General features: G+C 45.0%; 1 protein-coding gene across 6 annotated transcripts; it reads right to left on the reverse strand.

Moving 5' to 3' along the window:
* Positions 1-308: 308 nt before the first annotated feature.
* Positions 309-16,554, reverse strand: LOC117398681 (equilibrative nucleoside transporter 2-like). 6 transcript variants are annotated; one of them, XM_059015955.1, is made up of 14 exons: positions 11,630-11,915; positions 11,501-11,515; positions 10,546-10,619; positions 10,077-10,158; positions 8,214-8,377; positions 7,601-7,740; positions 7,179-7,313; positions 6,510-6,607; positions 5,825-5,906; positions 4,945-5,006; positions 4,465-4,567; positions 3,502-3,587; positions 2,644-2,843; positions 309-1,443 (listed from the first exon to the last, which is right to left on the reverse strand). In XM_059015955.1, the coding sequence occupies exons 3-14, from the start codon at positions 10,572-10,574 to the stop codon at positions 1,332-1,334; spliced, it is 1,293 nt and encodes a 430-aa protein (XP_058871938.1). In that variant the 5' UTR covers positions 10,575-10,619; positions 11,501-11,515; positions 11,630-11,915; the 3' UTR covers positions 309-1,331. The 6 variants fall into 6 exon arrangements, with proteins under 6 accessions (XP_058871938.1, XP_058871935.1, XP_058871936.1 ...); XM_059015952.1 differs by lacking the exons at positions 11,501-11,515; positions 11,630-11,915 and adding an exon at positions 16,321-16,554; XM_059015953.1 differs by lacking the exons at positions 11,501-11,515; positions 11,630-11,915 and adding an exon at positions 14,876-15,107.
* Between the last annotated feature and the right edge of the window lie 247 nt (positions 16,555-16,801).

A 16,801-nucleotide genomic window follows, 5' to 3' on the forward strand; every position in this document is an offset into this window, starting at 1 on the left:
GCTTTAGATTTAATTAAACATCTGTTGCTGCATGATGAATCATCCTCAACTCATCTCTTTTCTATGCTCTTGTAAAGCATATTGCTCTGTACCCAAGAAAAAAAAAATGTGTTATACATGGCTGAAGAATGATTTTTACAACTTCCATAAAAAACACACAAAAAAAATAATAAAATCCATCGTGAAATGCAGTAACGAACCATGGTAAACTAACCCTTATAAAACGTTTAGCAAAGCATAGGAGTAAACATTGAGATGTATGGTAAAACTGAAAATACACCACACACATGACATAGTAAACTTTTATAAAGGGACTATAACTTCTCTCAGCCCTATAAGTAAAACCATGTTGTTTTAGGGGGGGGGTCTTATTCTCCGTAACACAGGAAGTGAGGTTATAGCACTTCAGCAAAGTAGGCAGGGTTCCAGGAACCAGAAAAGTTGAAATGACAAAAAAAAAAAGAAAATGAAAATGAAAAGCTTCGTTCTAAGCAATGCCCGTACCGTGTCAGACAACAAGAACGTCGATTTGAAACAGAACCGTTAAAAGAGAACAGAGAACAGGACATAAAAACAACAGCATTATTTTTGAATCTATACCGTTCACTTTGCATTCATGAGGAGTCTTTTCAATGTATTACCGTTTCAAGAATTCATTCAAGTTCAGATCATTAAAACAGACCCACCAAATTCCTAACAGTCAAAATTCGGCTACTGTATCTAAACTAAAATAATAACCGAAAATGCATCTACAATTCCAAGGACACATTCTGGATTGTATATAAACCTGAAGTGAACTTTGAATACTAAGTGGCACCCTATCCACAAATAAATAATGTACAAGTTATTAGTAACTACTGGTACTGTAAGTCATACAGACTATCTAGCCTTAATAGACAGTATTTTTATATATAATTCCCTTCGTCAGCAGCTTTCGAAATCCCTTTTAAAATAATTTAAAAAAGAGCAGGATTTTAACCACTCGGGCAGTGGGAACATATGAAGTTAAAATAAAACTTTATCAAATTCTTTGATAAACGTTAAGATTCGAAACGCATGGGGAAAAAAATTAATAAATAAATAAAAATCAGTGTCTTCAGGACATTAAGAAAGTCTTCTAGTCCCATTGCTCGTGTTCCCGTCAGTACAGAGTCTTCTAGTCCCATTGCTCTTGTGTTCCCGTCAGTAGTTTTTGCACTGCCGCTGTAGTGCCCCGTCATGCCTACAAGACCATTCTTCCTCTCTCTCTCTCACCCTCTTAATCTCTCTCCCACGTGCTCCCTCCCTCTGGCAGCCCCCTACTCCTCCTCTCCGTATCTCGGGGGTCTCGTTCACACCAGCGCTCGCAGAGGGAAGGACAGAGCGGCCCCCAGCGACAGCCCCAGAGCCAGGAAGAACGTCATGAGAGCCCCAGCCGTCTCTGCATCCTGCGGCTTGACCAACCTGGGGGGAGGGGGGGGACAGAGAGAGGGGTTAACCCTTTGCGGTCCATTGTCGGACTGGGTCCGACATTGCAATTATTCCTCACAGGTCCTTTGTCGGACTGGGTCCGACATCATTATAGCAACGCAATAAACGGGTGTTTAGTCGTTTTTTCTCCGGAAAAAGCCGAGAAAACCATTCAATTGCCGAGTGGGAGCGACAGGAGCCGAGACAAGTCGGAAAAAAAAAAAAAAAAAAAAAAAGTCGTATTTCATGAATAGTCATACATGGTATCAGGTATCAGATAATGGGGCGTTCATAGTAAACAAGCTGGCTGAGTGCGTCAGCGCACTGAGACTATCATGGACATTTGCAGAGCTTTTTTCAGATGTTATAGTAATAAAATAATGACTTGGATCGCATTATTGAGGAGTTTAGTGATAAAACGAGTGATCCGGAGATGATCGATCGGTATGTACGACTATTATTATTATTATTATTTATTTCTTACATAGCTGAACGCTATAGCAAACGAAAGGGTGGGGCGGGGCTGGAGATGCCTAGTGTGTGCTTTGTTGATATGCAGGGCCATTTAAACCCGTTTGACTGTGAAAAAAAATACTTTTAAACAGCGCGTATAAAATTAACTGCGCGTGTGAAAATTAATTAGACCTGGCGTGCCTGACGCGCGATTAATAAATGAACCGCAAAGGGTTAATGGGGCAAGCAGACTAAAGTTTGGAGTAACAGTCAAACTGACAATCGCTGTATAAAGGGGCCATATTTTAAATGAGCAACCTCTAAATAAGATAAAAAATGATAAAATTAGAGGGCTCCCGAGTGACGCATCTGGTAAAGGCGCTCCGCTTGCAGTGCAGGATGTGCCCTATAGCCTGGAGGTCGCTGGTTCGAGTCCAGGCTATTCCACTGCCGACCGTGGACGGGAGCTCTCAGGGGGCGGCGCACGATTGGCCGAGCGCCGCCCGGGGGAGGGAGGGTTTAGTCAGCACGGGGGTGGGAGCAGTGAACTGAGCCTAAATACAATTGGCCATTTCAAATTGGGGGAAAAAAATAAATAAAATTATACAATCACAGATGATCACTTAATGTTTGAAATATTTTGTCACAAGACTTAGGGAGATGATGTATTCGTAACAACTATAAATCAGAGAAGGAGACTCCTATTGCATAGACTTTCAAAATAATACTACTGCTACTCACTGTGGGGCGTAGGACATGGAGAGGCAGACGCAGTATCCACTGCTGAGGGAGAACAGCAGCATGAGGAGAGCGAAGACGATGTCGTGGGAGAACAGCACAGGCAGATAGGACCGCTCCTGCACATTGCACAGCATGAGCAGGGGAATGAACACCACGCGACAGCACACCAGCCCCGGGAACAGAGGGCTCTCCTTCCGGGGCTAGAGAGGGGGAGGAGGGGGAGAGAGAGAGACACGGTCAGTTTTGCTGGGGGAGGGGGGACACACACACACAAACACGGCCATACTGGCTGGCCAGTATGCAGAGATCTGTCACAGCCTGAGGGACACACAGTAAGCACGTCACACTACAATCCCGTCACAGGGCTGCAATGGAGAGGGTGGGAGAGAAAGGGAGGGTGAAAGAGGTTAGAGAGGGAAATGTTTTAGTAATGTTTAGTTCATATATACATGCCAGTTAACTGTTGTATTGCTTTGACAATACTTGTAGTATAGTCATGCCAATAAAGCACATTTGAATTTGAGAGAGAGGTATGATTTAACTCACTGTGGCAGACCTACATAGAAGAAAAGTAAACAGCAACGGTTTTTCCTAGGACGCTGTGACTCATTTACTGTCCCAGGTGTACCTTATTGGTGCAAAAGATATGCCTTGAAACAGGAAACCTGTACGTAATAAAACGGTATATACTTTATAAGAGAGTCCCATTGAAGCCCATGTTGTTTGCATGGTCACGCTCCTAACGTTGTAAACGGAACTCTGTTCTAACAGGATCTGTTATAAGTGCAGCAGACCTGCATAATCAGATCAAGCAATTATTTTTTTTTGTATATATATTTGTATTTATATGAAACTCACCCATCTCACAAAAGAGGTGACGGTTCTTCCAGCCCAGTCCATCACATTGAAGGCCAGGAAACAGCAGACTGGGGTGAAGTAGCGCTCTGCAAACACAAGGGGGAGCGAGGGAGGGGTTAGAACGGAACAGGACAGACGGGGTCAACGCAATGCTGGATTGGATTAGAGCATTTTACAGGGTTGGTTGGAATTCCAATTCCTTAAAAAGCAATTCATTTGAAGGACTTGGAATTGATTCATTCATTAAACTCGAATTTTGTTAACCGCAAACAAAGTTCAAGCTTTCTACCCACGCCTAGCAGCTCTGCGCTCTCGGAGGTGAGATTGTGCAACGACATCGCCTCACACTGCCGTGCCCCCTGCACTCACCCCAGCCTCCTGCCCCCTGCACTCACCCCAGCCTCCTGCCCCCTGCACTCACCCCTGCACTCATCCCAGCCCCCTACTCACCCCAGCCTCCTGCCCCCTGCACTCACCCCAGCCACCTACACTCACCCCACCCCCTACACTCACCCCAGCCCCCAGCCCCCTGCACTCACCCCTGCACTCATCCCAGCCCCCAGCCCCCTACTCACCCCAGCCTCCTGCCCCCTGCACTCACCCCAGCCACCTACACTCACCCCACCCCCTACACTCACCCCAGCCTCCAGCCCCCTGCACTCACCCCAGCCTCCTGCCCCCTGCACTCACCCCAGCCGCCTACACTCACCCCAGCCCCCTACACTCACCCCAGCCTCCTACACTCACCCCAGCCTCCAGCCCCCTACACTCACCCCTGCACTCACCCCAGCCTCCTGCCCCCTGCACTCACCCCAGCCGCCTACACTCACCCCAGCCCCCTACACTCACCCCAGCCTCCTGCCCCCTGCACTCACCCCAGCCCCCTACACTCACCCCAGCCCCCTACACTCACCCCTGCACTCACCCCTGCCCCCTGCACTCACCCCAGCCCCCTACACTCACCCCAGCCTCCTGTGTACACGGTCTTCACGTCCACAGTTACTGCGGGGAACACAGACAGCGTGACGGTGAACACGAAGGTGATGCAGAAGGCCATGACCCGGATCTGCAGGAGCAAACACCACAGAGCACTGATACTCACACCTCTCAACACTTCATACTGTGTCTATATGTACACATGCATATATATTATATATATATATATATATACACACACACACACACACACACACACACACACACACTACAGCTATGGAGAGGATATGATGGTTCTAAGTGGGTAATACAAAAGCAATCACTAATCAATTGAAGACACAAAGATGGACTCCAGAGTTCTTTACTACTTTTCTCACAGAGTAAACATTTACTTCTATTTACTCTTACCCTTACCCCAACCATTACCCTAACCCACTACTCATTCTGATGGATTTATTCTTGTTTAACTGATTAAACATTCCCGTTGCTGTGGGGAGGGAGACTCACCTGCTTCAGCACATCCCACAGGGAGGATTTCTGCTTCCCGTCCTCCTGCAGGGCGGCGCTCTCTGAGGAAACAGGAGAGGGAACTCACAGGGGGCAAGAGAACTGTGATGCACAGCAAAACAACACGGGGGGCTTGATAGAGAGGGGGGAGAGAGAGAGAAGAGAGGGGGAGAGAGAGACAGAGAAGAGAGGAGAGAGAGAGGGAAGAGAGAGAAACAGAGGGGGAAGAGAAACAGAGGAGGAAGAGAGAGAGAGACAGAGGGGGACGAGAAACGGGGAAGAGAGACAGAGGGGGAAGAGAGACAGAGAGGGGGATGAGAAACAGAGGGGGAAGAGACAGAGGGGGAAGAGAGAGACAGACAGGGGGAAGAGAGAGACAGACAGAGAGGGGGAAGAGAGACAGAGAGGGGGATGAGAAACAGAGGGGGAAGAGACAGAGGGGGAAGAGAGAGAGACAGACAGGGGGAAGAGACAGACAGAGAGAGAGGGGGAAGAGAGACAGAGAGGGGGATGAGAAACAGAGGGGGAAGAGACAGAGGGGGAAGAGAGAGAGACAGACAGGGGGAAGAGAGAGACAGACAGGGGGAAGAGAGAGACAGACAGAGAGAGAGGGGGAAGAGAGACAGAGAGAGAGACAGAGAGGGGGAAGAGAGAGACAGACAGAGACAGAGGGGAGAGAGAGAGAGAAAGAGAGAGACACAGACAGACAGACAGAAAGAAATACTAACCAGGCAAAAACATTGTTACTCACTGTAGCAGAGGGGCTGAATTAACTATATAGCTAGCTAACTTACCTCACCAACAAACCAACCCAACTAGCTTACCCATCCAACTAACCCACTAACCAACCCACTCAATTAAAGGGAATGCATGCGGCTACCTTTATTCAGCAGTGTGTCGTTGCTCTCCAGCTCATAGTTTTTTTTCTGATTACTTTTATTCAAGTAGAACTGGGCAAACTCCTAGAGAGAGGAACAAAAGAAATAAAACAAACATCGACCAAGTCATTCACGTAGTCTACTGCGTGGTGCAGATATAAAAAAATGATTTCAGAAATACTTATCTATGTCTAATATACAAGCAAGTAACCCAAAGATCTTCAACAGAAGAAACTGTGGTTCCAGTGACGCAAAACAAACGAGCTCCTACTGGAAGTGACTCTGCAGCAGCAGCAGCAGCAGTTGTTGATGAAGCATAGCTCACCCCCCTAGTCTCTGTAAGTCACTTTGGATAAAAGCGTCTGCTAAATGACTCACTAATAACTATAAAACACTCACAGCAGTTTGATCCATTCCTGGTTTCACTAGGAGTTTAATAAGACACACCGGAGCTTGTTAGCTAGACACACTGGGGCTAATCAAGCTGGTAGCAGTGAAACCTGGACTGGATCACACTGCTGTGCAGGAGTCTTATTCCCAGCCCTGCTACATTGCCTTAAAGTTGTGAATTGATTTTAAATAGCTAACTATCAATTAAAATGCTGCTTCATTTTACTTCAGCGTTTCTAGGCTCCGATTCCCAGTGACGGGAACGGTATGGAGAGGCACTGGGCTGGAGTGGCTCACCAGTTGAGGCAGGAGCAGGTAAGAAGCCACAGAGACCAGGGTTCCGACGCAGGGGGTGATGAAGTACCCCAGAGCGGCCGTCTCGGAGTCTGTCCCACCTGCACGGAAACAGAACACGGAGCAGCTCAGGGAAGATTCGGGTTCAATTCCAATTGTTGTTGTGCAATTCGTATGTAACCTGCCATTGTAATGTAATTGTAATTGAGACTGTGCACACCAGGGTAACTGCTATTATACCAGAGATATAATCGATCAATAATAGTTCAATTATTAGTAAGATGCACCTGTGCAATAGGAGACTTATTTCCATCCCTGGTACATTGCCTTAAGGTTGTGACTTAATTAAAATAGCTGACTATCAATTAAAATGCTGCTTATTAAAATGTGAAGAAAATGTAATCCTATTTGTTCTGATAAGTTTGTTCGGTGCATTGAGAATGCCAGAGCCCGTCCGCTTATTTAGCAGGATGCACGGATCTCAAGGGTCATATCCTGGTTAAATAAATACATTTGAAATTTTAAAAAAAACTTGAAAAGGCGCTATAAAAGAAAAAGTGCAGAATCAGAAATCACACCAACGAAGCGAAGCATCCTGTGCTGGCCTCCAGAGATCCTATCCTGGGTGTGTTTAGTAAAGGGCGCCCCCAGGTGGCGGTGGCTGGTACTCACTGGAGAGAGCCAGCAACATGGCGAGGGCAGCGAAGGTCCCGGCCAGCCCCTGCCCGCTCATGAACAGGGTGCTGTACTTCTGCGGGAGCAAACCCACCAGCCCAAAGAGAGAGCCCTGGAGCACCGCGCCGAAGGCTAGCGAGAGAGAGAGAGAGGAGAGAGGAGAGAGTTACTGACAAGCAGGGGCGTAGCGATCCGCCTTGTTTGTAAACATTATATTCTAACCATGTTAAATCTTTTCTCCTCCAGGTCCCTGGGAGTCTTATTCCCATCCCTGTAACATGTAAAGAAAGCCTGTCGCTGTTGCCCATTAGCCTGGTTAAACTCCCACTGTAACTGACACTGACTCACAACAGGAAGGTGCAGCTCTCATATATTACAGAACAGGCCCCGCGCGACGCACAGCAGCGGCCACGACTCACAGTTGATGAACCAGATGGTCGCCATGGTGACCGAGAAGAAGACCCCGGGCTCCATGGGGACCTTGACGAGGAAGGCGGTGAGGATGAAGAAGAAGAGGATGAAGAGGAGGCTGCCAGCGATGCGCAGTCGCTCCGAGATCCTGAGAGAGAGAGAGAGACAGAGGTTTCCATTTGTTACATCGTATGTATTTTCTGCAATCATTGCTGGGTTACTTGGAATAAATAGAGCAAACATGTTTATGTGGGGAGCGGTTTATGTTACTCTTTAGTATAACTGTAATTAACTGCATTGTAATTGTAATTAATTGTAATTGAACAAAGTAGCACTGTAATTGTAATTGCTATTTCAGCAAACAATTCTGCTGTCATTGTGTTTATAATGAAGCCCAAGTCTGGCACCAGGTATATTTTTTTTTACAATGATAAAGCATGTTTGCTGTAGCATGTGTTTCTTTCAAAACTCCACTTCTGAGCCCTGCACAGTGAACGGATGTGGATGGCAGGGGAATTGCGTGGAGCTATTTCGTTAGCGGTCATCCCTTTGAGCCACTTGGTTTGGGGGGGGGGGGGGGTTAGGGAGTGCATTCTACAGTTTGCCCCCCTGCCCACTCACAATTGGTACAGGAAGGAGTTGAGGAAGGTGAAGAGAAGCAGGGGAAGCTGGGATAGCAGAGTCATCCAGTTGTTGAAGTAGTATTCCGTGCGATTGACAGCGGTTCCGTTACCGGGGTCGGAATCATTCCGAGACTCCTCCCCTTTCAGACGATCATTGAAATACTGCAGGAGAGAGGGAGAGAGAGAGAGAGAGAGAGAGAGAGAGAGAGAGAGAGGAAGAGAGAGAGAGCGCGAGCGAGCGAGAGAGGAAGAGAGAGAGAGAGAGAGAGGAAGAGAGAGAGAGAGAGAGAGAGAGCGCGAGCGAGCGAGAGAGGAAGAGAGAGAGAGAGAGAGAGGAAGAGAGAGAGAGAGAGAGAGAGAGCGAGAGGAAGAGAGAGAGAGAGCGAGAGAGAGAGCGAGAGAAAGAGAGAGAGAGAGAGAGACAGAGAGAGAGACAGAGAGAGAGCAGAGAGAGAGCAGAGAGAGAGCAGGAGAGAGAGAGCGAGAGGAAGAGAGAGAGAGAGAGAGAGAGAGCGAGAGGAAGAGAGAGAGAGAGCGAGAGAGAGAGCGAGAGAAAGAGAGAGAGAGAGAGAGACAGAGAGAGAGACAGAGAGAGAGCAGAGAGAGAGCAGGAGAGAGAGAGCGAGAGAGAGGAGAGAGAGAGAGAGAGACAGAGAGAGAGAGACAGAGGAGAGAGAGAGGAGAGAGAGAGCGAGACAGAGAGCAGAGAGAGAGAGAGAGAGAGAGAGAGAGAGAGAGAGAGAGCGAGAGAGAGAGCGCGAGCGAGCGAGAGAGGAAGAGAGAGAGAGAGAGAGAGGAAGAGAGAGAGAGAGAGAGAGAGAGCGAGAGGAAGAGAGAGAGAGAGCGAGAGAGAGAGCGAGAGAAAGAGAGAGAGAGAGAGAGACAGAGAGAGAGACAGAGAGAGAGCAGAGAGAGAGCAGAGAGAGAGCAGGAGAGAGAGCGAGAGGAAGAGAGAGAGAGAGAGAGAGAGAGCGAGAGGAAGAGAGAGAGAGAGCGAGAGAGAGAGCGAGAGAAAGAGAGAGAGAGAGAGAGACAGAGAGAGAGACAGAGAGAGAGCAGAGAGAGAGCAGGAGAGAGAGAGCGAGAGAGAGGAGAGAGAGAGAGAGAGAGACAGAGAGAGAGACAGAGGAGAGAGAGAGGAGAGAGAGAGCGAGACAGAGAGCAGAGAGAGAGAGAGGAGAGAGAGAGCGAGAGAGAGGAGAGAGAGAGCGAGAGAGAGGAGAGAGAGAGCGAGAGAGAGGAGAGAGAGCGAGAGCGAGAGAGAGGAGAGAGGGAGAGGGAGAGAGGGAGAGAGGGAGAGGGAGAGAGAGAGAGAGAGAGAGAGAGAGAGAGAGAGAGAGAGAGAGAGAGAAAGTTACAGTGTGAGCTACGCCTTTAATGGAACTACTGTCCCACAGCAGGTAGATCTGCATGGTCTATGGTCTATTGTCTTGATTTTTCCATGTGTATTGAACCCTAGGCCCACTTAACTATAAGACCCCCAATAGTGCTAGAAACACTAAAAGGAAACTAAAATATATTGAATGAAGGCATTTGTTCAGTTTCTTTTGAGCGTTTCTGAAACAGAAGTTAAAACAGAAGTTGAACTGAAGCATTGTGAAATTGTACCATGCGTACTTGTATCATTCTTATGAAACTAAACTGCTGACACTAGGATAGGGGAAATGCTGTACACACACACACACACACACACACACAGTATTGTAGTTTTAAAAAGCGCTATACAACAGCAAACATTATGAGAAGTACTGTCAGGGTAATGGACAAGGGTATCCACATTCTGCTACACCACTGGGTCCCAAACTTCCTTGGCTCATGCCCCTCGATTGAGGACCCCCCCCCCAGGAACCCCTGTACTTACCAGACTAGCGGTCATGAAGAAATTCCAGGGAAGGAGGGTCCCGAGCCCCAGGATGAAGAAAATGATCGCGACCAGACAGCCCCTGGGAAAGAGAGAAAAACAGACACTGAGCTCAGGTCTTCCAAGCAGCTCTGTCAGAGCAATACAGGAGCTGCATGAATACCTTATCCGAAACACACTGCCCACGCTCCGCAACAAGCAGAGAAATGGGAATTGTAAACGACAGAACTGATCGATTACAGGCTGGGGTCCAGTGGTTAAAGAAAAATAAGAGAGGGCTTGATACCAGGAGGTTCAAATCCCGGCTCAGCCACTGACTCACAGTGTGTGTGACCCTGAGCAAGTCACTGAACCTCCTTGTGCTCCGTCCTTCGGATGAGACGTAAAACAAACGAGCTCCTATTGGAAGTGACTCTGCAGCAGCTGAGGTTTTAACTCTGTACTATTAAGGACCCAATAGAGTTCTTACCGGTCTTTCACCCTATCCGGTCGATCCATGACGAATTCCAATCCGTGCGAGTTTCAAGGTTTTAAACGGGGGACCTGTGGACAGAGGTATAGTGAAGCCTGTTAAAACATGTAAAACCATGGTAAACTACAGTAAATGTGTAGTAAAACATGGGGGGGGAGGCGACTGCAAAATTACGGTGGTAATATTTTTATAAGGATTGTAGAATAGTTTTAATACAAATAATAATAAAAAAAAACCTCCAGTTAACATTTGACACCATTATAATGTACAGCACCAAATATTATCTCCAATTTCAATTATGTACACTAGTTCCGTGTAACGCCCCGCCACGCAAGTACATAATCTAACTCTCAATGTTTGCATTATAGCACAAAGCGGCTTAGATTTAATGTGGAACGTTACAAAAAAAAAAAAAAAAAAAAAAAAAAACACGCCCCCCCACCACCCCTAGACACAGTATGAAGTTGCATTACTTTTATTAACGTTTAGAAAAACAGCCTAATGCGTGTTGATGTTGCGTTCAGTCACCGTCACGCTAGCGATTTGTTCAGGCGTGTTTGGAATGCGGAGTGGAAAGAGAAATATGTTGTCCATAAGTAAAAAAATAAATAATACCAAACTTCCGAAAACCTGGGTGAGGAAAAAAAATGACTAGGAGGTAAATCATTCTAATACTCTAAGCACTAATTAGTTTGTTTCTCAGCTTGTAACTCAGTTCAGAACTGAAGGAGGTAAACACGCAGAGACAAGCTACGTCTGTTGTCTTTACTCCAGTACGTAAAATGCGGTTTAACTTATTAACTTTTGAATGCAGCCTTTGGGAACTCGACAACAATTCCGTCTAGAGTAGCGCGATATTAATTAATACTTCAGAAAACCCGAGTATCACACGCACTTCAGAGAGAACATGATGAACGCACGTATTTATTAGCTGATTGAAATTTATACTTACATTCATAAAACTCGCCTAGAAAAAAAAAAAAACAGGAAGTGCAGTAATTTACTTAAAAAGAACTCAATATTTAATATTAAATCGTAGGGTAAACAAATAAATTACTAAGAACAAAACGCGTTAGCTTACGTGGTTATTAGCATCACTGGTGAATAACACGCTCTGCGGCTTCTCTTTCCGACAGAGATTCGTGTGTTCCCATTTCGAGTTTGCTCACCACAGCACGTACTGCAACAACGGCAAGCCAACAGCACAGGCTGCTATGCAACAACACACAAAAGTCCGTCTATTACTGAGGCTATTTGAACCGAGTCTAGTAAGATTTATATTTGAAGTTGGCAACAACAAAGTTAACTCGTAACTCAACACACATCCGCGACCGCCCGTGTTGTGAGCGAGGGAGGAACAAATGAATCACAAAGACAAACCCAGCTAGAACCGGTGTAGTGTCATTTTTCCTACATTGAGCACTGCGCATGCCCGAAGCTTTCATTCCCTTGCAGTTTGGGGAGAGGTTGTCAAATTTTGCCTCTACTGTTGAATAGCTAAATTTGTTTCATTATAATTATTCAGTGATCATGACTGCAAAGGTATTGGTTATTCGTGACTACCTAACCCATAAAATCTATCCTGAAGGCTACAAAAATGCCAAAAAGCTACATTTCTGTCAAATGCTGCTTACCTGGCCATCCATTTTGTCCTCTTTTGAATGTTTATACTTTGAGACAACATTTTGGTGCAGGTAGTAAAATTTGGCAAGGTAGCAAAATGTGACAGTTAAATGCCATATTTTGCTACCGGTAGTAAAACTTGACGAGGTAGCAAAAATTGACGTTACACCTGTTTTGACATTTTTAAAACAGCCCGCTGGAGACTAATAATACGTTTCAGTGGCAATAAATCTAAAAAGTCCGTTCTGGTTCCATTGGAATCCTTGCTTGTCCGATTTTGCATTGGGAGGGAGGCGGTCCGTTTGTGGAGGTTGTGATTGGTCAAGCGAGTCTGCAGTAGAGCCTAACACACTGTTGATATGGAAACACCCAAACTGCCGCTAGAATAACACAGCACACAGTGCAATTGGAGACAGCCTTCCATGAGTATAACCTTGACTTCTTGTCCCCATGTTATCCTCTCTGAAGACTTACCTCCCACTACAACCAATGCCAGCTCTGTAAATCCAACACGAGAGTGCTCAGTATATTAAACAAACTCATTGTGTGACCCTGAGCAAGTCACTTAACCTCCTTGTGCTCCGTCTTTCGGGTGAGACGTAGGTGTAAGTGACTCAGCAGCTGATGCATAGTTCACACACCCTAGTCTCTGTAAGTCGCCTTGGATAAAGGCGTCTGCTAAATAAACACATAATAATAATAATCAACAGAACACTAGAAAATAAGAATTTGCAATGAAATGTTTAATCAAACCGTGATAAACCGGTATCCAGTTTAACACGAAATATGTCAGTGTGGCGTACTGATGAGCGAGCAGACAGACAGAGACACTACCCTATATTCACAGACTCGGACATATAGAGCAGGCGCGCTAAGCCAGCCGCTCTGAGCAGCTCAGTTAAAGAACTCACGTCACGGTTTAGGACTATATAAAGAAGGATAGGAAAATTATGTCACAAGTGGGCGGAGTTAGTAAACAGCGGAGCATTTCTGGAGCCCGTCGAGCACTTTCACGGTGCACTCACAATGCCTTTAACGTATTCTCGCTTGCTCTGGGAAAATGTTTGACATAATCAAGCATTAATTCACATAAATAACAGCCAGCCACTTTACATTAACGACATTTTGTATTGTTATAAAAAATAATAAAAAAAAACGGTATACCCTGGCGCTGCGACACAGCATCGCCGCAATGTATTCAGTACTGAGTGGGCTCCACAAATGACGCCTGTAATTGAGCACCGAAGTGCATCACGGGATTGACTGTCCTATCCTTTATAATATAGTCCTAGCTTCACGGTAGGGATGCCAACTAGCCCCATAATTCCGGGAGACTTTAAGACAGGTCCGATTTTTGAACTCCCCTCTCCAACCGCAAATTAATTGATTTTATTGAACGTGTAAAGCGAGGTGTGAAATACTTGAACTGTCTCTAAAGCAGCTGAATAATTGTGCTAACCACGAGTTACACCTGTGTCCGAGGGCAGGAATTACTATCGCGTGAGGACCACAGCCTCCGAAATAAATATAAACTTAACCACAAAGTCAAACGAGATTCTCTAAAATTGCACTATTTTGATAGATAATGTCACCATATAAAATTTCAAGCGATCCAATTGGAGTACATGCTATGATGCTCTCCCGACAGAACCGCCACCGCAATTAAACACATTTATCGAAGACGCTCACGCAATTCACGATCACTTTACTTGTCGATTTAAAATCGATTCGTTTGTGGTTTAGGAGGCGAGTTTAAAAACCTGACCTGCCTTAAAAAGTGTCCCGGAATTACGGGGCCAGTTGGCAATCCTACTCCACGGCGGCTCAGTTCTGCTCCCTCTGAGCAGCAGTTAACGCACCCGCTGTCTACGCAAGCATTTAAAAAAAGCTGATCCTCCAAAAAGGTAATGAAACTAACTTCCTTAAATACTGCAGCACTTTGATGGGCTAGTCTCTATTTTTAATAGAGAAAAGAACCTCAAAATATATATAATTTAAAACCCCTGCAGTATATGATCCACGTTTTTTTCCTGTATATATGCAGGGCGATTCACAATATGCGCAACAACGTTGTTTTTCAATTCTTGTGCACAGTACTCTGCTAACGGGAGTGAACACTAAGCGGGTTGGGTTGCAATAAGGCTTATTTGAAGACCTGATTTCGTTCATTACATCCGACGTTTGCGTGGCGCAGTCCTCAAGTCACAATCGCAACGAAACACGCGGTTTTATTGACCTCCATATACAGAACTGCAGGTTGTAAGAACTATAATGACCCGGACGGACAAAAAAATAGGTCACAGTTTACCATGCCAAGCACACGTGTCGCTCGATTTACAACAGTACAAGGTGTTGGTAAAATAAAACAGGGACGATAACAAAGCGAAATTATACTTGACATGCATTTGAACGCGGTGCTATTAAGACACAGATCGACTACCAAGAGTAAGCGACTCAAAAAAGCTGTTTTAAATGTTGTAATCGTGTATCGTCTAGCGACGCAGGCCCCAAAGAAAGGACCTGTTCATAATCCCACTGATTTAAACAGCAGACAGATTGTACACGGAACAGTTTAAATGCTAGTCCATTATACATTCCTTAACTTAATATGATCAACACACCAGACAACTGAAGTATTAATAATATATCTCAAAGCGAGATGGTGGTTCATGATTTTTAAGAAGGGGTAAAACAGTTAACTCACCGTATTAGCGTGTTATAGATGATAGATCATTTTGTGGATAGATAGATAGATCCGTCGCTATTGTAAAAACAGTGCGAGAATGGAAAAGACCTTTCAGTGGAAAGAGACTCGGAAAAAACGTGCATGCCGCAGCGTGCGCCGGCTGGATTGGAGGTGGCTACGTTTTGCTTACGCACGAACGAGTCAAAATGAATCGCCACACAAAGCAAGCAGGCTCACCCAAATCGGAAGTAAACTCAAACACAGGACATGAGGGCTAGTATTTATTTGTGTATGCATCTCTCTTTGTATATATACACACCAGCATGGTTAACTGTGATAGTAATCAATCATAAAGAACACATTAAACTTACACCTCTCCACAATGGGGATTGATAGAGTATAAACACGCAGTGAATTATGACTCACAGTCATATATAATACACAGAGCAGGGAGCTATGATATAAGCTGGCCCTTCCACGCCTGGGCTTAACCGTGTTCTGAATTGTTTAATTGAACCTCTACCCAGTGGGTCATTCTATTTTTACAGTACATGGGCACGCTTTGGGTTGGATCGACCAACATGTCTTTATAATCAGTAAGCCAACAGCAAAACAAAATGAAACTTTATCTAAGGCGGCAGCTCACTAGATCAGGGCTCCCGAACCCCGCTCCTCGGGGGACCCCCCTGTGTCTGCTGGTTTTCATTCCAACGGAGCTACCAGTTACTGAACTCGACCCTTCATTGAACTAATAATGTTCTCAATTAGACCCTTTCATTGTTCTCCGCGCCTAGAAAGTTGCAGATTTCATCTTACGTATGCAATGTTATTGTTAACTGCGGCTACTTAGAGCGTCATTTACCGGTAGCAGGACTGTATTTGCATGCACAGAATATTGTTTGATTGGATTACTGTGGCTATTTTTGCATATTCCACGATCTAACGAGATGAGAGAGAGAGAGAGAGAGAGAGAGAGAGAGAGAGAGAGAGAGATTATCAGTTATATATATATATATATATATATATATATATATATATATATATATGTGTGTGTGTGTGTGTCTCTCTCTCTCTCTCTCTCTCTCTCTATATATATATATATATATATATATATATATATATATATATGTATTCATGATGCATTGTATATATACATGTCTGTATTGTATAATTGCTTTGGCAACACCTGCTATTGTAAGTCATGCCAATAAAGCACCATTGAATTGAACTGAATAGAGAGAGAGAGAGAGAGAGAGAGAGAGAAAATCGTATACAGTATTGTAGCTTCAGCCACATACAGAAAACACAGGACGGTGCAAAACAGTCTAGTCTCCTACAATATCGCAGTATACTGTGGTGTGTTTGGTACAGTGCCACTGTATTTGTACATGAGCAATTGCGATGTATTCATCATTACGTATTGTTATTACAAAAGCTGTGAAAAACAAATTTAGAAAACTTACCGGCTAATTGGCGCGCTTAATGATGCAACAGATTACTATTGTCTTGTGTGTGTGTGTGTGTGTGAGCTTCCCGATTTATTTAGTTTCTTGGCGCGTTTTTTTTTTTTTTTTTTCGATAAAGGGAGTACACAGTGTGCAGTAGAATTACCTCAAATACAATTTTTTTTTTTTTAATGAAAGCAAACTTAATATACCACACTTCTCATAATAGCAAGCATACAGCTCCGATGCGATTGAGTGTGCTTAATTGGCAGTTTAATTTAGCTTAGTGCAGTTCTGACCCGCAGCTGCAAAGAATGAATAAATTAGGGCGTGGTCACCGAATGAGAGGACGCGCCAGGTAGACTCTCAGCCTATCACAGTCGTCCTTTTGGCAACAGACCCGTGTGTTAATTTGTCTACCTGAAGCACAGTAAGAATGAACCACAGCAGCGGATGTTATTATTTTCAAAGATTAGAATATTTGGGTGTTTTTTTTTTT

This window comes from Acipenser ruthenus, chromosome 51 (genome assembly GCF_902713425.1).
Source record: "Acipenser ruthenus chromosome 51, fAciRut3.2 maternal haplotype, whole genome shotgun sequence".
Classification (NCBI taxonomy): Eukaryota; Metazoa; Chordata; class Actinopteri; order Acipenseriformes; family Acipenseridae; genus Acipenser; species Acipenser ruthenus.

What these genes read in the sequence shown, in the direction of transcription:
- LOC117398681 (XM_059015952.1), bottom strand. Translation starts at nt 10,574, where the DNA reads ATGGATCGACCGGATAGGGTGAAAGACCG. An exon ending in ACCTGCTCCTGCCTCAACTG is followed by an intron (nt 5,907 to 6,509) that starts GTGAGCCACTCC and finishes TCCTCTCTCTAG; the next exon opens with GAGTTTGCCCAGTTCTACTT. An exon ending in TGTGGGATGTGCTGAAGCAG is followed by an intron (nt 4,568 to 4,944) that starts GTGAGTCTCCCT and finishes TTGCTCCTGCAG; the next exon opens with ATCCGGGTCATGGCCTTCTG.